The sequence below is a fragment of the Eulemur rufifrons genome, chromosome 25 (assembly GCF_041146395.1).
Source record: "Eulemur rufifrons isolate Redbay chromosome 25, OSU_ERuf_1, whole genome shotgun sequence".
NCBI classification, from domain to species: Eukaryota; Metazoa; Chordata; class Mammalia; order Primates; family Lemuridae; genus Eulemur; species Eulemur rufifrons.
The window spans coordinates 1,942,479-1,967,296 of record NC_091007.1 but is presented as its reverse complement, the minus strand read 5'-3'; the positions used below and the strand labels follow the sequence as shown (position 1 = coordinate 1,967,296).

General features: G+C 47.0%; 1 protein-coding gene across 4 annotated transcripts in view; it reads left to right on the top strand.

Moving 5' to 3' along the window:
* The window catches only part of PRKCQ (protein kinase C theta), a 71,990-nt gene that overhangs the window by 33,123 nt on the left and 14,049 nt on the right, over window positions 1-24,818 (top strand). For 2 of the 4 annotated variants that reach the window (XM_069458637.1, XM_069458641.1), the window contains 6 exons: window positions 6,388-6,479; window positions 8,147-8,209; window positions 11,066-11,204; window positions 13,476-13,664; window positions 22,318-22,446; window positions 23,687-23,857. In XM_069458637.1, coding sequence (XP_069314738.1) covers window positions 6,388-6,479; window positions 8,147-8,209; window positions 11,066-11,204; window positions 13,476-13,664; window positions 22,318-22,446; window positions 23,687-23,842 — 768 coding nt within the window. In that variant the 3' untranslated portion in view covers window positions 23,843-23,857. Of the gene's footprint in view, window positions 1-6,387; window positions 6,480-8,146; window positions 8,210-11,065; window positions 11,205-13,475; window positions 13,665-22,317; window positions 22,447-23,686; window positions 23,858-24,818 lie in introns of those variants that run through there. The other 2 variants (XM_069458639.1, XM_069458638.1) reach the window with 2 other exon arrangements.

The following is a 24,818-nucleotide window of genomic DNA, read 5'->3' as shown; positions in this document are numbered from 1 at the left end:
TTTCGCTTGCTTTTTGCCTCCAGAGCTGACCTGTTGAATACCAGATTGTTCCGGAGGTTCTGATCATGGCTATTCACTTGTTATTTACCGGGAGCATCTGGATTAAATCGTTAAAGATTTTTTAAGTTCATAGATGAGGTCGACCCTGAATGAGGCTCAAAGCAAAATAATCTGCAAAATTAATTTTCTCTGTGCTAGATCAAGATGAATATTTATCATTCAGCGCTGACATAAATTATTGGCATCAGAGTCTAGTGGAGATCAGCATTATGAAGGGTAGCTGTTGTCTTAGCAAGAAGGAAAAATAGTTTTTTATTCTTTTCCTTCCTTTTTACTAATATTTCTTTACTATTTCTTAATATTCATATTTTCTGTGTCTCATCATGAAATTGCATGATCCTGTCTCGGTATCCATTCTGGCGTGTATAGCAGCCAACTGTTGCACTATTGGATTTTAAACCTATATATTCACAACCTATTTTCTATTATTTACATTTTAAAAAGTAAAAGATAGGAAAAATCCGCTATAAAATTTCTCTACAAGAACAGTTGCCATAAATCTTTTAACTGTATTCATTTATAGGTAAATGAAAAACAATTAGAAAAATTAATTAACCAGAAAACTTTGAAACCCCGTTTCACAAATTACCTTCAAAGGTCACTGTTAAATTAATTCAACAAATTTTTTGTTTGTTTGTAAGTTCTGTGCTCTGCCTCAAGTACAGACTCTAAAACTGTGTGGGAGTTAAATTACAAAGCTATTTACTTTCCTATTTAATTCTAATTAGTAAATAGAAAATACTTGCCTAACTGAGAAAAATAATATTCTGTTTCCTTGATTTTAAGATACCATCAATAATTAGATGCACCCTTATTTTCTTGATGAACAAAATTATTTTTAAAACTGTATATATTAGAAGCCATGTCCCAATTTCAGAATTGTCTAAATGTGAAGTAACACGTGTGTCTGTTAGAAATTGCATTTGGCTGCTGGAAACAGGGACAGAAAAAAGTGATGATTCATTGATAAATGAGATTGGCAGTGTTTCTCTCTCTTGTATAACAGGAGTGAGAGGTGCATGTTCAGAGCAGATGTGACAGTTGCACCATGTCATCTGAGATCCAGGCACCATCTGTCTCCCTGTTCCCTCACCCGCCACACTGGGCTTCCACCCTCGAGAGTACTTCTTGGTCTACTGTGGCTGCTGGAACCCAGCCCTCACTGCCACAGTCTATTGGAGCGGCAGGAGGAAGAAGGACGGGACAGAGCAAGCCCATGCCAGCCTCTCTTCCCTATTAAAGTGCCTTCCCATAAGGAGTGATAAAAATTGACGCCTCTCTAGCTGTAAGGAAAGCTGGAAAATGGAATCTTTCCACTGGGCACAGTACTGGCCAGAATAAATGTTTTTACTCAGAAAGAAAGGTTGGCAGCCAGCCATCTCTGCTCCAACGTACATTTTAAAATAAAGATAGGACAACAGCTACTTTTATTGCGGGTCCTTTTTGTGCCAGATAGTTTCCTAGGAACTTTGAATATAGTATCTCATTTAATTCTGATGACTTCTATAACCTAGACATTAGTGTTCCTATTTTACCCACGAGAAAACCGAGGCTCTTTATAAAGATGAACTCACCTAAGGTTGCTCAGCTGGTAACTGGGAGCAACGTGCAATCTTCCCATTTGTCTGTGTGCAGATGCTGGCCTCCCTGGATCTGTACTGTGTAAGTACCTTAGTGACGTGCCACCTCTGTGACAGCTAAACTTTCACCTACAGGGAAGAACAAACACTGAAAAACATAATTTCCCCTCTTTGCAATGACGCTAGAGCAAAACAAAGATCAATAATTCACGTATCTAAAGTTTCTCTGATTCAGCTCCGATAAAACTGTGGGAAAATAAGAGGGTTTAGTTCCAAAATTAGTTGGAAAGGAAAGATGCATCCAACACTGTGAGAATAGTGTCTTGTTGGGCCTGCTCATTATTATTTTAAGAAAATAATTTTCCCTTAGTAATGAAAAGTGAACTGAGGTCTACTTTCATTGGGTCTCCTTTGAATTCTGAAAGGCCTACCTGAATTCAAGCCTAAAACTGTCATTGAAGAAGTGTTAACCGTTTCACAACTGAAAGAAGCATTAGATGGCATGAGAACCTCTCTGGCTCCTTCCTGGGTTGGATTTGAAAGTCGGCAGCTGCGGTTTCATGAGGGTCTGGGCCGCGGCTCCCCAGCCTGGGGTCGGGAGCCTGAGTACCGTCGTTCGCGGACTGACACGCTGCCCTTGACTTCCACACACCCGGCTGGAACCAGTTGAACGTTCTTGGTCAATATTACTTTGAAATTTCTCTTTCATGAAACAGAAAACTGAGTTTCACTTTCTATTTATAGAACACACAGACCTTCACTTCCGGCAATGGCTGCAGGGTGTGAGCTGACACCTTTGAACAAGTCACCTAACATTTTCTTGTGACATTGGTTCTCCTTTTCTTGCCTCCCAAAGGATAACATAAAAAAAAAAAAAATAGCAGTTGCAGAGAAGTTTGAACCTTCTGTGGAGAAAGTACTAGACTAACTGCAAGATATCACTATTATTACTTGAAGTAAAAGAAAAATGACTTCAACTTGATCGTTTTTAAAAAGTATGTCATCCTGGTAGTTTCATGGCTTGAAGGCAAAATCCATCTAAGACTGCCAGAAAGTTTCTGATTTCAAGCATTTTATTCAGAAACTGCCTCCCCTAAAGCTCTCAAAAAAAAAAAAAAAAAAATCGCTTCAATCCATGAACCTTTCAGCTGAGTTAGGAGCCCTGTAAATTATCACAATTGTAGCAAGGAAAAGAAAAACCACCTAAACCACATCCTCAAAAACACTCGTCCCTGCACGAAGACGAGAATTAACTTTTTATGTCATTCCCCTTTTGTGGTGACAGATAAGTCTCTTTTAAAGTGCTCTGGCAGCGTTCTGATCCTAAGGGTGCTCACGAATTGCGATTTTGGAAATTGGGGTCACTTATACGTACTTTGGATGCCCTTTTCTGTGCGGCAGGGCTGTGATTTGGGAGACGTTAGACGAACCGTAAATTGACAAAAATCAGTGGATTTACCGTCAATGTATGGCAAACGGAAGTCACACTCGCCACGTTTGCTTAAGGTTTTTCCGTGCAAAGACACAAGATTGACTGGGCAATTCACGAACACGTTTTCAGGAATTCTTTGACCACAAGAAAAAGACGCCCGGTGTGTCTGAAACGCACACCTGCTTTTTAAAATCACAGGTTCGTTCTCACCTTTATGTGACTCGAGCGTTTCTTCAGGGCTCGCGGGCCTGCACTGCCAGTCCGTTCCTTTATCAGCTGCTCTTTTCACAAAGCCCCAGAAGAAGTGTCACCAGCTTCGCACGAGACAGGAGGATCTCCTTCGAGAGAGCGTCTCGGGGAAGTGCCTCTCTTCTGAGATTCTGTCTTCTCCCCCTCATCCGAAAGCTTGCTCAGAAATGGCATCCTCCACACCCCGCTGTTTGGGGAGAAGAAAAGGAGAAACAGACGGTCTCACAGTAAATTGCATTGCTGGCTTTAACGTCTCCGCCAGAGTCCTCAGGAGCTGGAAGGGCTGATCTTAGACACGCCGCAGAGAGGAGGACACCCATCCTTGGGTTCGAATGACCGTGTGCACTGCAGCTTTCTGGGCTTTGCCTTAATCCCAGAGTCATTCTTACCCATCTCCTTTCTCTGCCCAGGAAAACTTCACTCATGTCAATGTCCTTTGCTCTCAGTCTTAGAGAAAATACATGACAGATAGCACAGAGTGGTCTAATAGGTGCTGTTCCCAGCAATAATTCCTTCTTAAAATGGGACACTTAGAGCTATAGCTCCTCATTAAACCAGAGATCACATTGCGTTTGAAGTGATCGTGGTCCCCGTCCTGGGGAAGTGACTATTTGGTGGAAATTGTGGGAACAGCTGAGAGTCGGAATAAACCCACTGAAGAGGTTCAACAGCTGAGCCACAGAAAAGCCCACACTGGAGGAGGAGGAGGAGGGGGACGACTGACAGGGAGGATCCCTGGGGGAGGAAGAAGAGTTAGGATGCTTTGGAGCCAGGAGAGGAAAGGATTTCAAGAAAGAGAAACGAAATGAGGCTCAGGAAAAAGGTTAAGTAACGTCTCCAAAGTTACGAATAGATGAGATTTGAACTCAGGTCTCAGCAAGGATGGCAGGACTCTGAGTCGGCTGCGGGTCACCGTCAATGGAGCACTCCACAGCCAGCCTTTTATGAAAGTTCGAGCGCATTGTATTTGTATTTACTTTCTACAACTGGGATTTTGGATTCAGCTTTTAAAAGGGTTAGCCATCCCTCAAAACATGATTCTTAAAATCCAAACCGCAGGATGCTGTGTTCGTATGGGCACACGTTTGTGCTAGTTTCGTCACAGAGCCATCTCACTGGGCCCAGAGCGGGCCCGAGACATCTTGGATGGGAGGATCCCCGAGCTTTCTGAACAGAACCGCAGCCTCTAGAGAGGCGGCAGGTCCTCACGCAGGCTGGACTTGCAGCGTGAACTGCCCCTGACCCCCTTCAAGAAGCCCAAGTGTTCATTGAACTCAGAGGTTAAACTGATGCAGAAAGTCATAATAAAGGACAATCATAGGCGTTTTTAAGTGTCGCTGATTTAATATAATGACGAGAACAGGAACAGAGTTTTGAAAGATTTATTGTGAAGCCATCAACTCTTTCAGGAGGATTAAATGTGGTATCCAACACGCCGTAAATCTCCAGTGCTGTGTAATTAATAGTCAGGAGCAGTGTCCTCGTCTTCGCACCCAGGTAGTGAACATCGACCCCGCCCTGTGATTTCCAGACTCTATAATGGCAGATTTGACTCCCAGATGCTCACGGCAAGGTGTGAAGTCTAACTCAGACCAGAACGGTGAGGAATGTGTGACCTGGGGGTGAACTTTTGCCTCCAAACTCCTCCCCCCATTTTTTCCAAGTCCAAACCGACAGTGTGTGAATTCTAAAATTTCAGCCTTTCCAGGAATTTGTAAGCATCCTAACACTTAAACCATTGATCCAAGCACTGTCATAGGCTTTGATACCTTTTGTTCTCCTGACTCCTTAAAAGGAGACTCCATTGCTGTGGCTCATACACGGCCAGTGTGGCTCTGAGTTGGAAGGCAGAGGATAGAATGGATGCTCTTGCTACGGTGCTCGTGGGCGCGAGCGCTAGAGAGGTGTGTCGGCGACCAGGCAGGGTGTGTGCAGGTAACACGAGTGATGATCTCAAATCCGGTTTGAAACAACAATGTAAGTTGTGATTCGTGTCGGCTGAGGATTTTGGCCTGTCCAAAAGAGAAAAGAGTGAGCTCCAGTTAAACATATATGGAACCACTAAATTAGGTCTGAGATCAACTTTGGAGAAAGTGAGCAGACGCTTACCTTTACCTGGGTGGTTGAGATACCAGCCGTAGGACTTGCTTCTCCCCGTTCTGCGGAGACTTGGCACAGATATCACCGTCGGGCCAGAACAGCCTCTCCACCATCACCCCCCCACACACACACCCCACCGCCTCGCTCAGGCTCACATCGAGGTTTAAAGGTTAATTCTGTTAAACAATCCCCAGGTGAGGTTTTCAGGTGCAAATTCATGCACAGACACGCCAGAAGTCTTCACGCTTTATGGATGACTCATTCTGTGATTCATACGAACCCTTTAAAAAATCAGGGTACTGAAGTGTTATGAATGTATTTACTGAGGAAACACTATCTCACATAGTCGGAAGAGCTGAGGCTGGTTGCAACTGTGGCTACTCTGATACTCCGACCACTGCATAGAGACCGTCAGTCTTGCTTCTGCGTCTCCAATGACACGCATGGTGTCCTCTGCTCGGAGTGACACCCTCGTAGACTGTGGCTTGCCTCTGCAACAAGTGAGGCCTGCACTGGAGAAAAATAGGGTTAAACTCGATTGCAAGTTCCAGGCAGGAATGAGCACGCCATGCTCACCGCCCACCACGCCGTGCCCGTGCACTGTGCTCCATGGTTACGTACTGGGAGTTGAATGAATGGTGTTTTCAAGCCCCAGCCCTGGAGTCAGAGACCAAAACGTATTCTCTTTACCATCCTACACACTGTCAGTTTCAACAGCTGTATGTTCAGCATCTGCCAATTGCCCAACACCACCCCATCTGGATTCCCCAGGCTTCCTTGGGTGCAAAAATACAGATCCGCTAAATTATTTTGACAGTCTTTTTATAAGTGATTTCCAGATACAATTGGCGCATCTGAAATGATCTAATCCATTTAGAAAGCAGTCTTTTTTTTTCCCCTGGGGTATTTCTTTGTTGTTGTTATTATTGTTAAGTAGCTAAAAGTTGGGATTGTTTTTTTCCCTAGGAAAACCTCTTTTTTGTGATGGAGTATCTCAACGGAGGAGACTTAATGTACCACATCCAAAGCTGTCACAAGTTCGACCTCTGCAGAGCCACGTAAGAGCCCTTTAAAGGGTTTGGGGTATACTCTGGTTTCTCTTCAGATCGAATAAATCTTTCGCCTTTTAAAGGGTTTGGGGTTTTTTCATTATGCTTGTCAGTCCCCGTGTATCCAGGGCCCACAGAACACATTTCCCACAGGGTATTTTTTTTTCTTCCTAAATCCCAGGCCAAGGGCAAGGTTACCCCTTGGGGATATATCAAACAAGGCAATCGTCTTCCCAGTGTTTGAAACTGAAGTTCAGGGCACTTTGGTTTCGTTTCTCTGTGTCTCGAAACCAACCGCTTAGTTTCTTAAGGAAGAACCCCGATGCGTGAGGCCAACCTGTGCACAAGAGCAGTCAAACGGAACGCGAATCGTAACGGTGGCCCCCGGGGCGGGAGCTTTCACGGGAAGTTCAGTGTGGAGGCATAAAGCCTTTGGCTCCTGGGGCATGGAAATTAGGCCACTGGAGAGGCCCTTACGCTATCTGAGAATAAATCTGCACCTGCTCGGGCATCGAGCAGCCTCAGACACAGGTGAGACGGAGCAGGCTGCACTTACCTGGCGGGACCGCAGCTGAGCCCACGTACCCACCGCCCCTGCCCACGCTGTTTCCCCTTGGGCCCAAAGTCCTGCTTCCTATGACACTCAAGCAAAAGAAAACTGTGCCACCAGCTATCTTAAAAACGACAGGTACACACCAGCGTTTTTTTGTGTGATGTCCAGTGATCTCTCTGCAGGAGCACTTTGCGTGGTTTAGGTCAAACTACATTAAAAGGTGGACTCGGTCCACCACCAGCTCCTGCCAAGCCCTGGCTGAAACGGCTGTTTTGTCACATCTAGTGGGCAGCACGCTGCTGGTCCCATTGCCTCTGGGACACTCCTCAGCAAAGCACCCAGAGAACATTTTATCAGATTTCTGCAGCAGATAATTCACTGGGCATTTTTCATGCCAGAAAGGATTCCCTCAGCCCACCGTCGGCCGCAGCCGGCATGGCCACACGCTATCTATTGTGTCCTAAACGCCTTCTCGGAGGGAAAGTTTTGCATTCGTCCCTGAGACCCAGCAAATCTCACTTCCAGGAAACTCCCGCTTATATCTGACCTTAATCGCGCTCGTGACGGCGTAAACTCATCCCCTGTGAGCCCATCGCCAGTGAAGACGAAGAGTAACTTATCGTCTTGCATCTTCCAATATCCTTTCTTCCTCCTCCCGGGCTGTATTTTTCAGCCAGGCTAAAGGTTGTCAGTGTGAGAATAAACCAGCCAGATCTGTTTCAAATGGCTCTGCACACAGGTCTATAGGCGCCAGCAGAGTTGAAAATAAAGGGGGAAATTATTTGCCTGTTATACTATTACGTTGAATGTTCCTGTATGTTTTATTAGCAAAAATTGCCAAGGTGAGCAGTGCAATTTACAATATAAGAATAAGCTCCAAGTACAGATGGTACCCACGTAAGATATCTGGTGTTTCATACTCTCAGGGCCAAGGTTGGAGGTGTCTGAGCCTCACCTTCTTCTGTGTAGAACGAATGGATGAGATTTTCCTCGCTATGATTAAACAGAATTGCATGTGTGCCATTTAGCCGGGCACTGCACGGACACAAGACATCAGCCGGGTTTGAGGATGTTATTTTGTACAGTGACTGTGTTCACCTTGAACCTTGTTCTCTTCCCGCAGGTTTTATGCTGCCGAAATCATTCTTGGTCTGCAGTTCCTCCACTCCAAAGGAATTGTCTACAGGTACACTCTGCTCTTTGGAAACAAATGCTAAGATATCGGATTTCCTGGTCCAGTTCATTCAATCGCAGTATGTTAGTGAAATGACGTGGCCAGGGTGCTTCTGGGGTAGAAAGTTCCACACCCACGCCTCCTGCACACAGTGATCACGTGGATGATGGTTTTTTAGTAGAATAGGCTCCAGCTCCAGCCAGGAAAATATAAGAGGTGCTAGATCACCATTGTTTTTTGTGGCTAAGTAGTACTCCATGGTATACATATATCACATTTTATTAATCCACTCGTGTATTGATGGGCACTTGGGTTGTTTCCACATCTGTGCAATTGTGAATTGTGCTGCTATAAATTTAATAACTACCAAGGAAGCAATTCCAGTCTCAAAAGCAAGAAGGTTCTGCTCTCATTTCATCCCTTGGTGGAGACCTTACCTCTGTCCTCCCCTCCCTTTTCTCATTTCCTCCCCCTACTCTGCTTTCTCTCTCTTCTGTCCCCTTCGCACCTCCTGTTTTTTGCTTGTGTTTGCTTTGGGCCACCTAGAAATGCTTGTGCAATTTCCTCTTTAGGGGCCGGGGCAGGGAGCTCTTTCGTGAACACTCGCCTCTGAAAACCGATGATTCCACACCTTGCAGAAGTGCCCAGAACACTCGTGTGTCCTCTTTCAAGAAGCCAAATTCTCTGTTGTATGACACCATTTCACATTCTTCTGTCAAAGCTATTGTACCTCAGTGTCCTCACTTCTTTCTGCAAAACATAGTCAACACTTACTTCGCATACAGAACTTCACAAGCTTAGCCGTCAGGTTTCCAACTTACTGCAGACTCGGGGCTGGGGAAGGCAAAGGAAGGAGCTGGCCCAGAGGCTGGCTGAGCCGCAGAGACCAAGTGATTAATATGGAAGCTCTGGTGCTTCCAGAGCACAAAACTCCCTTAGGAGGGAAGGACGTGTCCATTTCCAGAGGTGCAGCCAAGTGAAGTTTGCCATATTTGGGGTCACAGGACTAAAGGCTTAGGGGACTCTCGGGAAGGCAGTCTTCTTAAGCAGGATCTCTGACTATAGATTTTTTTGGGTCCATCTACAAAATAATAGACTAAGGAGTTGTTTTATATTATTTTTTAATCTTCAGGAAATCCAGAAATACTATTTGAAAACCCCCAAGAGAATCCATGCTTCCTTTCAACATTTCTCTTTATATCTGTAAGGCCTGCAATATATCTCAAATATGCCTATGCTTGGGCACTGAGTAGATTGTGTGGGATGGATGGATGGATGGATGGACAAATGGATAGATATGGATGGATGGATGGATGGATGGACGTTGGATGGATGGATGTTGGATGGATGGATGGATCATGGTTGGATGGACAGATGGATAGACAGATGGATGGTGGATAGATGGATGGGGATGGATGGACAAATGGATGGATATGGATGGATGGATGGATGTTGGATGCACAGATGTTGGATGGATGGATGGATCATGGTTGGATGGACAGATGGATGGACAGATGGATGGTGGATGGATGGTGGATGGATGGATGGTGGATGGATGGTGGATGGATGGATTATGAATGATGGATGGGTAATAGCTACATGGGTAGGAAGATGGACAGACGGTTGGGAGACCCATAAGAAATCAGGAAGTTTGGAGACAGAGACCTTAGAGCTAAAACCCAAACCCACATGCCTGGGTGCTGTTTCTCCATTCCGCAATGTTTTCCATCAGAAACACTATGAGTAAAAATAATAACAACTTCAGATTAAAGGACTGTTGTGAGAATCAAATCATAAAATGCACGTGCAAACAAGAAAACCCAGTGCAAACAATAGACATTCTGTTCATTGTTTTCACGATCTGTGTGTAGCCCTGCAGCCAGATATCTGGCTCCCTAGAGATGACTCCAAAACCATCCTTCAGCCAAATTTCTGGAAACATACATAAATGCTCTAAGTGATGCAAATATGTTTCATGTAGCAGAAACTTGAAATGACATCAATATGGTGTAGCATGCAGATTTGATGACAGACCTCAAATTTTAGCATCAAGAGTTAAATATAACCTATAACTGGACATAGTAGAATGTATATGTTGCAATGAAACTATGTGTTTAATTCCAATGAAAGATCAGGGAGACAGAAGACAGAAGACAGCTAGCACTCCCTAATGAGAAGGTTTAGACGTGTTGGACGTCTTCAGTACTGATAGTGAAAGTGTGGCGGCATTTGAGTTAGGATGAGAGAAAAACAGAGCTGACATGGATAGGAGACATACTCCAGGCCTCCCAGTTAGACAGACGCTGCCGGTGACGTGTTGGTAACGGAGATTACCACGCTCGCCCAGATGGGAGACATCCTCGCTCCGGGGACATCTGCTAGTTGTCTCAGCCCCAGCAAAACAGCCGTGTTGCATTCCCAGCTTCCCTAGCTAACTTGCTCTCACAGAAGGTGGAGAAAACAATAAAAGGCAAGAAGAGAATGAACTGGAACTGACAATCACTGGCTGGTAGTGAACTCTTGCGACACACATTGACCGGATGCCCAGTGCGTGCCGTGCTGTTATCAGAACAGTTGCAATGCAACAAATATTTAATAACAGCAGTGCATATTCCCAGCTGAACAAGGGAGACAGACGAAACAGTGAGGGGAGCTGTAGAAGAATATGCATATGGATGACAAGTCACATAAAACCACATGAACTTTTGCTTAAGCAAAAGCGAGTCCTCATTACCAAACGGGAGCGGAGAAGGCAGAGCCATCAGAAACCGAGGCAGCCTCCCTCTCGTCGTCCCCGTCTCTTTGGGCTCACGTGGCCTCCCAGTTGTACCCCGGACAGTGACATGTTGCTTTGCTTTTGTTTTCCAGGGACCTGAAGCTAGATAACATCCTGCTAGACAAAGACGGACACATCAAGATCGCGGATTTCGGAATGTGCAAGGAGAACATGCTGGGAGACGCGAAGACAAACACCTTCTGCGGGACGCCCGACTACATCGCGCCCGAGGTAGGATGCGCCGCCCCGAGGCCCCCACGCGCCCTCCCAACTCAACACACCCAGCTGCGCACCGCTGCTTCTTCCTCCCCTGAAAACCAGAAGGTTCTGAGTATTTTGGTCCAAGCTTTGTACTTGATGTTTTCTGTGTTCCATCAACGTACCTGTGGCTGCTGTCCAACTGTACGGGGGATGCCACTCGTGCTGATTACATCTCAAGGCTCGGATGGTTCCGCCATCCCCTTTGATCATGGCTCTGACCCACCCGCAGCTTTAAAATACGCTCTCTCTGCTCAGATCTACCAGAGGAGCCACCGGCAAGGAGCCAGGTAGAAGCAAATATCCACCTAGGTCAAGTGGCGTCACTGTGGGCTCCAAGACCTCACTGAGGTTTCCAAGCTGCCAAAGTCTCACTGACGCCCATTTCCTCCTCTGTGAAATGGGTGTAACGCTGAGGTCACAAAGTTACTGCGAGCATTAAATCAGGGAGCATATGACACTTAAACCTCACCCACCCCCACGCCCCCAAAACAATCATAAAGCATCAAGATCATATTCCAAACACCCAGAGGAACAGCATTGGTGCAGAAAGTGTGCGTCAACCCAACTAAACCCGCCCCCAGGGGGCTAGGAGACTCCCACCACGTGGTCCTTCCCATAGCACGGGACTCGTCCTAGTGGCTTTTTTATCTTCCATCTCCCTGCTCTACTGGATGATTGTTCTAAAGTCAAGGGCTGTTTCTTATTCTTTTTTAAAAACTTTTTATTTAGAAATAATTACGTATTCACAGGAAGTTGCAAAAATAGCACAGAAATACCTCCCGTATGTGTGCCGCACCCAGGTTGCCCCCACGGTTAGGTGACACGTGGCTGTGGCCCAACAGCAAAACCAGGAAACTGACACTGGCCCAGGGTGCAGGTGGCTCCGAGCCATTTGCTCACATGGGCAGGCTTGTGTGACCTCATTCACTTTTCTATCTAAGGACCCAGTGCCGGGTGCTCGGTGATGCCTTTCAGAAGAATGAATGGATGGATTAATTGATACATGTGTGAATGGGTGATGGTTGTTTGACAAAAAGACAGTGACGGACCTCTGATTTCCTGGGCAAAATAACTTTAGCAGCGAATCCCTGTCATTGCTAAAGTGATGATGGCAACCCCAGTCTAAGAACTGTGTGGCTTTGCCCTATGGTTGGGTGGTATTTCATTTTAATTTAACCTCGTTTAAAGGCAAGGTTAGCCCTGTGTTCCATAAGAAATTGTGGCTTTTAACTTGCAAGGCATTGTTGAGCTCAGAGAGCTTGGCTCATTGATTTAACAACTTTCTGATATTAGAAATCTCTGCCTCGTTCAGGTTAGCACAAACACAGATATTGATGCAGCAAACCATCTGCAGTTTAAAGTGAAGCCAACACAAATGAAGGCACCAGTGAATTAAGTTCAGCCTCTGAGTTCCCCTTCCTAATAATTCTAAAATATTAGGAGGATATTGGTGTCATTCTGATCACCACATTTAAAGAAGAAAATTGTCAAATTCAAGAAGTTTGGAGGGTAAGGGCCAAAATGTTGAAGGGTCTGAGAACCACGTCATATGAGGAACAAAGACGAGAGACAGCCACGGTGCGCAGACCACCTGGCCTCCCACCTGGCCTCCCACCTGGCCTCCCACCTGGCCTCCCACTTGACCTCCCACCTGGCCTCCCACCTGGCCGCCCACCTGGCCGCCCACCTGGCCGCCCACCTGGCCTTCCTCCCTCCCCATCCAGCCCCAGCACATCCTCATTACATATTTTCAAATCTTTTTGATGAGCTAAAAAAGCATCCCTCGAGGACACAGGACAATGCCTTGTCCAGCCCTGGACTCACCGGCTCGGCTCTGGGGGCTGAAGGGGTCACAGACACCACTCACTGTGCAGGAGAAAGGGGGGAGGTGACACCGAGTGGTGACGCCATCGGTCGTGTTGTGCCGGTTTCTCAGGCTCAGCTGTGCGTGCAGAGCAGTGCTTCCGATTCTTTGGGCAAAAGCGAGGGAGGGACAGGGACAGGACAGAAGAGACCACAAGGAGGCAAGGCCACAGGGGGACACGGAAGAGGGACCACCTGAGCTCGTAAGTCAATTCTATCCAGTCATCAGCTTGTCATGAGATCCAGTTTTCAGGGCGATCTTTGCTGAAACCGCGCACGTCGTCACCGCCGATGATTCGCAGAGTGGCTTCGCGAGGTTCAGAAGGATTTTCACAACCTCACTGCTTTGCCTTCTGTCTCTGCCTCTGGGTTTCACAGATCCTGCTGGGTCAGAAATACAACCACTCTGTCGACTGGTGGTCCTTCGGGGTCCTCCTGTACGAGATGCTCGTCGGGCAGTCCCCCTTCCACGGGCAGGACGAGGAAGAGCTCTTCCACTCCATCCGCATGGACAGCCCCTTCTACCCGCGCTGGCTGGAGAAGGAGCCCAAGGACCTGCTGGTGAAGGTAGGAATGAGGTCGAGGAAGTCTTCGTGGGATGAACGTGTGGGTGTCTGGTCAGTATTCCTTTCCTTTCTAGACTCTGACTTACACACAGTAAACAATGATTGCACTGAACTGGGTTCAAATGGGACACATTCATGAACATCGGGTATCGAAATGAGTATAAGATAAACACTCACGTGTATCATTGATAAAGGACGTGACTAGGAACGAATTCCGTGACTCTTGCATACCCTCCCTTGGAGGGGTAGTCGGTCCATGGAACAAGCCCAGTTTGTGGCTTAGAACTCAGACTTTTGTTTCCCGTAGTCACTATTAAAAGTATTCAGCCCAGCTCATCTGCCTGCCCCTGGTTGAAATCTTGGACAGGATGCATGACTCTTCTGCTTACTCTTAGGTAAAAGACAAACCTGTTGTCTCTCTGAAGTCATAAAATACTGCCCCAGCTGAGAAATTAAAACCATCAAGGCCAGGATAGCAGTCATCGCACCCGTCTTAACGCTAAAGTTAGGACTCCCGATCCCCTCCCTCCGGGCAGAGGGCGCGGCTGCTAGTGGCTCGCCCTTGCGGAAGGGAGTGCAGGCGTGTGGCGGTGACTCTGTCCTGTTCTCTTCCTCCCCAACTCTTGGGTCTCTGCCTCTGACCACACCAGGCGGAAGCAGAGAGAGGAAGGAGAGAAGCAGGAAGAACTGTCGTTACAAGGCGGGGCAGCCTCACGCTCTGCATCTGCAGGATGGTTAAAGCGGGGAGCTTAGTGAGGCACTCTGGCACGTTCTGCAGAAGTACTTACCTCTGGGGCCATTTCTGGCTGAAACCCCTGAGATACAGGCTGCTCAATGCGTTCCCTGCCTGTGTACTGTACCAACACTGCTTCAGCAACACGCCTGCCCGCTGCGGGCCGCCTGCGCAGATCACCTTGGGCAGCACAGTCGACCCTCGGACAACTCAAGGGTTAGGGGCACCAAGCCCTGCACAATCAAAACGCTGCATCTAACTTTTGACTCCCCCAAAACTTCACTACTGAACCTGTTGGCTGGAAGCCTTACCACAACATAAACAGTTGATTAGCACATATTTTATGTTACGTGTATTATGTGCTACATTCTTACAATAGAATAAGCTAGAGAAAATAAAATGTTATTAAGAAAATCACAAGGGAGAGGACATATATTTGCTCTTCATTAAATGAAGTGGATCATCATAAAGGTCTTCATCCTCATCATCTTCACGTGGAGGAGGCTGAGGAGGAGGAGGGGTCTTGCTGTGTGAGGGGTGGCCGCGGTGGGAGAGGTGGGGGAGGCGGAAGGGGAGGAAGGAGAGGTGGGTGCACTCGGTGTGACTGTTATTGCAAAGTATCTGCGCGTAAGTGGACTGCACGGTTCACACCCATGTTGTTCTCGGGTCAACTGTACTTCAAATGCTGCCCCCCCTCACCCCGCACACCATACCCATTGTGCACTGGACATATTGTTGATTTCTTCACCCTAACACACTCGGAGAGTGCAGGCTGTTACCATTTTAGCAGCAATCTCCAGAATTCACCGTCAAAGCAGAGGTCAGCCCCCAATCCACGGTAGCCTGGATCCGCTAAGAATCGGGGTGCAACGCTACAGGTGGACACCGGCTCTGAGAACCACTAGCCGTGAACCAGGAGCTCCACAGGCCAACGTACAGATGTGAGAACGCCTGCGAGCTGCCATGAAAGACTGGGACTTTGGACAGAGATCCAGTTCACCTTTCTTGAGGAGGCAAAATGCTATCCACAGTGTGTGAGTGCAGCAAGTTGCAAGATGAAAATGCATCATGTCCACACAACATGCTAAACACATCTGAGAGCAATAAGGACCTACATTACCTGAGCTGTCCCAGCAAATATTTGTATCAGAGAGAGCCACCAGTGTGACCAAGAGTCTAGCAGATCCAAAGGAAGTGGACCGAGAATGCAGGTGTTTGGGAAGAAACATTGTTTTGATTTTTGTGATCTCATATGTCAGCTGGTTAAAGAAATCATCATTTAGGGAAATACTTTTTAGCCTTGATCTTGCCATAGTGAAAATGCAAACAGGATAGAGGCTATCAGTGGGCTTTAAGTAGAAACTTAGAAAAATATTCAATAGGTGTGTCTTTTTTCGCTACTTTTTTTCTCTCGAAGAACTACTTGGAATTAAATTAGAAAGGAATACACTTTCACCTCTCTAATAAAAGTGACAAGTTGTCTCGGGCATAAGGAATTTTGAGGCAATGCCAGAGCTCTCCCCTGGGGAGCAAAGACCGTGAATCTGAGAAGTGCTGACGAAGCCCTCGCCCAGGAGGAATGAAACGAGGTCTTTAAAAATCCGAGCCTGTTCCATTCAGCCTTCGCTTTTTGACTGTGATCCAAACAGGCAATAAACTTGGAAAACTCCCTCCATGACCAATTAAATTCACTTTTAATGACTAAACAAAACACATATAAAATGAAAGCTAATTTCAAAATTAACCAATAAAAAGAAAAGATAGCAACAGTAAAAGCAAGTTAGTGGGCTCTGAATGTAAACGGTTTTGCCTGACACTAAGGCAAGTTCAAACATTGTTACAATCGCTACGTTTCTGTTACACTCGGCTCTGGGAAGGACTCAAGGTGAAGTGTGTTAGTGTGTTAGTTGGCTCTGGCTGCCATCCAAGATCCCACCGACGGGGCAGGTTAAACAACAGACATTGATTTCTCAGAGTTCTGTTCTAGAGGCTGGAAGTCCAAGATCAAGGCATCCAGAGGGGTCGGTTCCTGGTGAGGGCTCCCTTCCTGGCTTGCGGACGGCCACCTGCTTGCTGTGTCTGGGGGCGGTGGGGAGAGAAAGAGAGAGAGCGAGCTCTGGCCTCCCTTTCTTATCAGGACTCCAATCCTGTCAGATCAGGGCCCCACCCTTATGGCCTCATTTAACCTTAATTATCTCCTGAAGCCCCTCTTGACAATCATGTTGTGAATTTTGAAGGGACACAATTCAGTTCATAGCATGAGGGCTGCGCGGAGAAGCCTGGGCCAATAAAACCCACTAGAAAAAGAAATGAGGAAGAAACGTGATCTGTATCTTCAGAGGGCTGAGGGCACCTCCAGACTCAGGGCTCTTTCCTGGTGAGTCACCAGCAGATGGAGGCCCTGGAGCTACAGGTGCGATCCCCCAACACCTGGTGACACCCCATAAAACAGCCTTCCCACGCTGTGCCTCCCACACCCAGCTGGACCCCAGGATCCCGGCCAGCTTCAGGTGAGACTGAGGGTGGAGGGGTGGCGGAGGCCCGCGGGAGCTAACCAGAAGTAACCCCAGGGAGAGAAGCTGGGAGTGATGCCTTCAAAGGAGAGGAAGGTTGCGAGGGGGAAGGGATCACTCCCTGTTGGAGGAGAAAAGCTGCAAAGCTGTGTGCATGGAGTCCTACCCAGCAATCAAAAGGAACGAACTGTTGATACGCAAAACAACGTGGAAGGATCTCAAGGGCATTATGCTGAGTGCAAAAAGCCAATCTCAAAAGATCAATGTCTGCGTCCATTTACGTAACATCAGCGAAACCGCAAAGCTGCAGAGATGGAAATCAGACTGGAGGTCGCCAGGGGTTGGGGTGTTGGGGACAGGAGGGCAGGTAGCACAAGACGGATCTTTGGGGTGATGGAGCAGTTCGAATCTGACTTGTCCTGGGGGTTGCCCAGATCTGCACAAGAGATAAAATGGCACAACTAGTTCATACACACCAGTGTTCATCGCACCAGTGCCGGCTTCTGGGTTTGATACTGTGCTACCAAGTGAGACAGAACCGTCGGGCGAGAGCAGGTGAAGAGCTCAAGTGTTAAAACAAAAGTAAATCGAAGGCTAAGTGACATGCAAATACCAAAAAATAAGTAAATACATAAAAGTCACCTGCAGACTTTCAGTGGCAGGAGAAAGTATCTTCTACTTTGTGCAAGAGTAGAAAATAAGTTTGATTGACTAGAGGAGAAACCAAGACCATTAAAGATAAAGAAAGAAACAAAAGGACTACTGGGTGAAAGAGGCTTTTGAATTCACATAGGAGAGTTTGGACTTATTATTTCCCACATGAGTTAGTAAAAATTCCATGTCCTCTCTCTTGCACATATTCTTACCCTTGGGCTGATAAAAATTAGTTTCCATTGTGCAGTTTGCCGCCCATAAGACTGGCTTCCAGTTTTTATCTTTATTCCTCATTTGTTTTCATCCAACAGTCCCCACAGACCCATATTCTGCAAAAATCAAAGGTAATGCTATTTTTCAGAAATTTTCTCTAGGGAACTTGACAAAATGTTGTGAAACACAGAATTTGCAGGTCCACTAGAAAAGCTGGACAAAGCAGCATTTGGTGGCATCTGTAACAGCATCAGTACCAGCCTCTGTCCCCATTTGCCCTCCCAGCACATGGATGCATGTAGCACACTGAACAACTGCACATCAGGGGAGGCTGCGCTCCATCAAGAATTACAGCTGGGACACCACCACATTGCCAAAGAAACACTCTTTTCTTTCTCATTTATTCATCCAGGATGTGCTGTCCGTTTGTTTGAAAATGTCAAAAAAATTAAAAATCTCAAACAGAAATACCTCTCTCATTTATAGAAAGACATGTCTGAGAAGGGGCTGCAGAGGGAAGGTAGATTCCAGGGACAATCTGTCAACAGTCACCGGTGGTCCTCCTCCACAATCCGGAACTGTTTTCTTGCCCAGACTGTCAAAAAAATGTAAACGAACTCCTGCAGCATCCTAGCCATTTACTTCCTATAAATGTAAACTATCCTCCTGACAGCTTTTATGGACAAGAGCAAGTCTGTCTTCAGGAATTTTATTTCCTTTGTGCAACTTTCCCACCACGAAGCCACTAGCCTGGGCCTCCCTTGAGGTCACTGGTCATCCCCTAAACCTCGGCTGCAGGGAAGAGAATGTAATAATTTACTATTCTGTGCCAAACTAGAAAGAATATTAACCTCTGAGCTGGAAGTCATATTATCTTCTCATTATACATTTTATCATTTTAAATATTTTTTTAAATGTCATGGGTGTATTCACCAAGCTCAGAAGGCTCTTTGTCATGATCCCCTCGGTACAAATGCCACGTGTGCACGAAAATCTCATGGAGAACCCAGCATGGTGCTTCCTTGGCCTGAAGCACGCACTTCTAACTTAACTTCCGGAAACTTTTCAGTAGAACAACATGAGCTAGTTTTCGGCCTGTTCTTGAGACACTTACACCTTCCGTCTAGCCTTGTTGCATCAAAATGTCCTTGAGAAATGTAGGTTAATCGTTTACTACCATCGTTTCTAGAGAAGAGATTTGAGGCAGGTCACTTATTCCCTGCGCTTCTAAAAGACCAATCTGCGTTTCCATCTGTTGACTCACGCGGGTTTGGGGGTCTCCGGGGAAACATCGTACTGTGAACCTGGTGCCTCCTTTTTATGCGGAAAACAAGAGGCCGAGAGAAGAAGAGAAGAGAAGACTCACGACCCGCAGACAGGCAGGAAAGACAGCTTGTTCACTTATTCCACAGACATCCACGAGTATCTGCAGAGAGCCCGGCACTGGGCTTCGTTCTGTAAGAAATAGAACTCAAAGTAGAACTACCGTTTGATCCAGCAATCCTACTCCTGGGCATCTACTCAAAGGACAAAAAGACATTCTATAAAAAAGACATCTGCACTCGAATATTTATAGCAGCACAATTCACAATCGCAAAGATGTGGAATCAACCCAAGTGCCCATCAATGCATGAGTGGATTAATAAAATGTGGCATATGTGTACCATGGAGTACTACTCAGCCATAAAAAGCAACAGTGATCTAGCACCTCTTATATTAACCTGGATGGAGCTGAAGCCCATTGTTCTAAGAGAAGCATCACAAAAATGGAAAAGCAAACACCAAATGTACTCACTATTAAATTGGAACTAATCGATCAACACTTCTGTGCACATATGGAAGTAACATTCTTCAGGGATCGGGCAGCTGGTGGGGGGAGGAGGGGATGGGTAAATTCACACCTAACAGGTACAATGCTCACTATCTGGGGGATGGGCACACTTATAACTAACTCACATGGTACAAAAGCAATTTACATAACCAAAATGTCAATACCCCCATGCATTTTATTTATTCTGAAATTAAAAAAAGTAAAAGAAAAGAAAAGAAAGGGTGTCTGACCTCCAGGGCTCACCGTCTAGTCAGAAAAACAGACACTTAAAAAAGATCCAAAGTGCTGATGTCTGTAATGGCGGGAGGACCTTCTGTGGCAGAGAAGAAACCACCCAATGCGAGAAGCGGGAAGGAGCCGGCTTCCCATGTGGGCTCCACCACTGGCTGGATTACGGTCTTGAGCAAGTTATACGGCCACTCTGAGCCTCAGTTTCCTCAGCTGACAATTTGGATGGTGATACTTGCTTTTAGAATTTGTTTGTAAAACCAGGCTGATCTGGCTGAGGCATCTGGAACGGTGCCTGACTCTCAAAGAGCATTGGTTGGGGTGAATGATGGCATCAATCGTAGGACCGTGAATATAACCTGGAGAGGAGAGGGAGTGAGCTCACTGTCCACGGAGGTAATCAAAGAAAGCTTCACAGAGAAGGGGGAGTGAAAGATAAGGCAGGACTTAAAGACAAGGAGAAGGAAATGGGAGTGGGCTGTGGGGAGAGTGTCTCATGGCAAGATGGAAACGTCCTTGGTGAGGGCAGAGGCAGGAAAGGCAGGTGGCGTATTCAGGGAGCAGGAACGTCTGGACGGGAGAGGGTTCCAGTGGGAATCAGAGACCTGGGAGTCAGCATCAGATGACAGAGAGCCTCGAATGCCAGCCAGGGGCCCAGAGGACGCCAGGTCTCACTGGGCCTTAGAGATCATCTAACCCTTCATTTTATAGATGAACAAACCGAGATTCAGAAAACTTACCCAAGAGCATGTGGGTAGCAAATCTCTTGGACAACTGTCTCATGTGGTTTCTACCATGCAGCGGTTCCCTGACTGGGTACTTTGGAACCCGCTTTCCACAGAGAGTCCCCAGCGGCCCCCATGGGGGGAGGGGGAGAGAGGACCGAGCCGGGGCTTGACCAGTCGAATATACCGGGTAGTTGTGTGAACGTTTCACTTGGAACTTTAAGAGAGATTCTCCTACTTTAAAAACAGGGAATACAAAAATCTCCACTTTGCTACAGCACATTGTTTGGTCTTCATTTTTTTGGCCTCATAGAGCCTTTGAAGATTTTCGGGTAGTAAGGTAACATAAGGGAAGCAGTGTTCTAGAACACGCAGACTATGTTTATAAACGGTAAAAAGACAAGACCGTTGCAATTCAGATGTGAAGGGAAGTGAAGCCCTTTCCAGAGCCCCCTGGAAAAATCACGGCATTTCACCATGCTTTGTGCTGTAAAGATCCACAGCCTCCGAAACACCCTGTAACTTGGGGTTACTCCATCAGTAAACATCTCACCAACGCAGGAGCGGTGGGTGCCTGCCCCAGACGCCCAGGGGAACTGTTCCCTTCCTAAGTTAACGCTCAGACTCTCCCGTTCCTTCTTGCCCTGAGCAGGTTTTATTTAAGCTTGAAAAGTTTCCAAGCTGCTTTCCTGTCTTGCAAATGTTCGTTTTGACCTTCTAGGGGAAAGTAACAGGAGAGAGAGGTGTACAAAGAGGAACGTATGCAGGTCCCAGCTCAGAGATGATAAGAGATGGACTTTGAATGAAATATCACACGCCCAGCACGTTTGCAGGAGGCAAAAGTAATTGTCTTTGCTCAGATGCCTTGTAAAGTCCAAAGCTGACTGTCTGGGACCAGTTTATATCCTACCTGAGTCCTCACAACGATGGACTCCTAAGAGGGCAGTTAGTGATCAATCATACCCAATTGATGGACCATTGATCAAATGGCAAATAAACTGATCACTTATTCTGTGCTGCTGGGTTTTACAGACCAGGAGTTATAGTGCACAAACGTGTGCATGTATGCACATGTGTGTATGTGTTTGTATGCATTCCTGTGTATGCCTGTGTGTGGCTGTGTGTATGTGTTCATGTGTGTGTGTGTTCATGTGTATTCCTGTGTATGCCTGTGTGTGCCTGTCTCTGTGTGTTCATGTATGTGCATATTCATGTGTGTGCATGTGTATGCATGCATGTGTTCATGTACACTCGTGTGTGCATGTGTGTGCCTGTCTATATGCATGTGTTCATGTATGTGTGTGCATGTGTGCACATCTGCTCGTGTATATTCGTGTGTGTGCATGTACGTGTACCTGTCCATGTGCGTGTGTGCGCACGCGTGTGTGCGTTGCTATCTCATTCATCCACAGGTCAGCTCTGTGAGGAGGGCTCTGGGCTCACTTTACAGGTGAGGAAACCGACTCAGGGCTCTGTCACTTGCCAGAGGTCTCCTAAATAACCCAAGGCAAAGCTGATTTCAAACCGGGTCTGTGAAACTCAGAAGGTAGCCCATCAAGGGCAAAGAGCAAGGGGGCAAAAGCCCAGGCTCCAGAATATTCAGAAAGCCTCCTTCAGGGTGAGCGTCAGGGCCAGTGTGGCGCGGGTCCGTTTTTGTGAAGGTTGGCAGAGAGGTGAGGTCAGGAAACCGTGGGCCGGTGCACCTAGGCGGCGAGCAGGCTTTCCAGGGAGAAGTAACCCGCTTCTCTCCCCTCCAGCTCTTCGTGCGAGAACCTGAGAAGAGGCTGGGCGTGCGGGGAGACATCCGCCAGCACCCTTTGTTTCGGGAGATCAACTGGGAAGAGCTTGAGCGGAAGGAGATTGACCCACCATTCCGGCCGAAAGTGGTAAGGACTTGCGGTGGGGGCCTTGGCTTGGCCGGGCCATCTGCCCGTCCCCACCCCCGCCCACTCCCGGGCTCACATAGGCTGCTGGGCTGCTGCAGGGAGGTGGGGAGGTTAGACCTGTTTATGAAATTTAACCTCTGTAGTCAAGACGCACCTGCATGAAGAACGCTGCGTGCTCCTGCCTTAGGTCAAACACGTATTTGTGAGGGTGACTGTCATAAGAGATGGAGGTTTGCACGTGGCACACACGTGCTTAGTGGGCACCGTCTGGGTGACCCAAACTTGTGCATGAACCCTAATCCTATGTGAGGGATTCCAGAGCCATTTTTAAATATTTATTAAAGTTCATTAACATCTGCAATGTGTTCATGTCACTACATTCCCTAATGGCAATGGTTAGGTGTTCTTTGGCTTAAGGAGAAAAGTAAATAAATTGGTGCTTAGAAAAAGATAGATCTCTAAATTCCCACCTAATACTTGCTAGCAAAGCTCACAGACCTGCATTGGGAAAGGCAGGTGCAGGAAAGGCCACTAGAAAGTGAAGACAGAAATAAAGCAGCGTTACGTTGCAAAAAGTTCTGGAGCTGGAGGGCGGTGATGGTCGTACAACGTGAATGTGTTAATGCCACTGAACTGGACACTTAACAATAACTAAGATCGTGAATTTTGTGTTATGCATATTATACCATCATTTTTAAAAATAAGTAATAATTTATAAAAGATTAAAGCCAAATGGTGGATTTGCCAGCTTTAACCGTTCCTGGCGCTTGCAGGGAATATGGTGGTAAGTCCCTGGATAGACAGGGGCCGTCTCTGCCGTGTCTTTGCGCCCAAATGGCTCAGGCCCGTGGGTTTCACAGGCCCTGGAAGACAGCCACGGTGGCTGGCTGTGACAGCAGGTCTGTCCCTGCAGACTAAAAGAACAGAGGTTGAATTTGGGGCTCAATCCTGCTTCATGTAAACTATTAACCAGAAACATTAGATCCTGTTTGAATGTCCACAGTGGATTTCCTTTACGTGGATTTAATTATACTACTATTAATATTAAGCCGATGACTCTGAATCGTAGAGATTTTCAGTAAAAGACACACACAATCCATAGGTATCCCCTCAGCTGAGTTTATCTGCAAACATCAACTCTGTTGTGCACAAATTTAGACCCAGACACCAAAAGGCAAGATAATGAATTTAGCGGCTCATTTTCTTCTCTTTTTTTCTCCCCCCTTACACCGTGAGCAAGAAATCGCCGTACGACTGCAGCAACTTTGACAAGGAATTCTTAAACGAGAAACCCCGGCTGTCGTTCGCCGACCGCGCCCTGATCAACAGCATGGACCAGAACATGTTCAGGAACTTCTCCTTCGTCAACCCGGGCATGGAGCGGCTCATCTCCTGAAGCTCGCCTCCCCAGGGGAGCTGGTCCGGGAGTGACCCTTCTCGGGTTCCTTTTTCAACGTGGAAAAGAAAAGAAACACTCAACAACGAAGGCCGAGACCCGTCATCCCCGGCCGACCGTCTACCCGTAGCAGAAACCGACTCTACTTCACTAAGGACCGCACCTGCCCCGTAGCCCCCGGACACTCTCCGCCGAGGTCGTGGCTAACCCTAGTTGTTTACTTGAACGCTGGCTCTCCACACTGGGAACTCTGAGAACTCAACACTGCTCTCCATGGGGGCTCTGCACTCGGGTCCCCACTGCTGAGCGGTGACATGTTCCGAGAACGGAGGAGCAAACAGAACACAAACGTCTCCAGACCGAAAGAGCCCGGCGCCCGGGGGACGTGGTGGCACATCTCACCTGTTTCGTTCTGTTTATATCTGTGGATGTGTAAATGGCTAAGGGGGACGGCCCCGAATAGGTCTTTATGGGAATTCTTCACAATAAACATAGCTTGGAACTTGAGATTTACCAATCCATTCATTCCGATTAGCTGTGAAATTCACGGCAAAGAGGAGAATGGAAAAATGGGAAAAGCTCCCCGGATTGGGAAGCTTGGCTAGAACACCTACGCTGGTTCTCTGGTCAGGACAGACCTCAAATGCAGAGGTCAGCAAAGGTAGGACCACTTCAGTCTCACCAGTAAAACTCTCCCTCCGTCCACTGTTCTCTGTCTTCAATATCAGCGCCGTCATTCCCGTCCTCACATTATAACCAGAAAAGAAAAAGTGCACAATTCTTCGGAGAGAAAAGAAAACCAACCCCTGGTCATCCCACGACTGACGATTTGATGACTCATGATCCCCTCCTGAGGCATCATTTGAGACAAATGCCACCCCCCCCCCCCCCGCCTGCTACTGGCAGTGGTCAATCGCGTTGAATTAGAATCCTAACTATATGTTTTTAAGGTATCTGTGCTGTTTGTATATTTTGA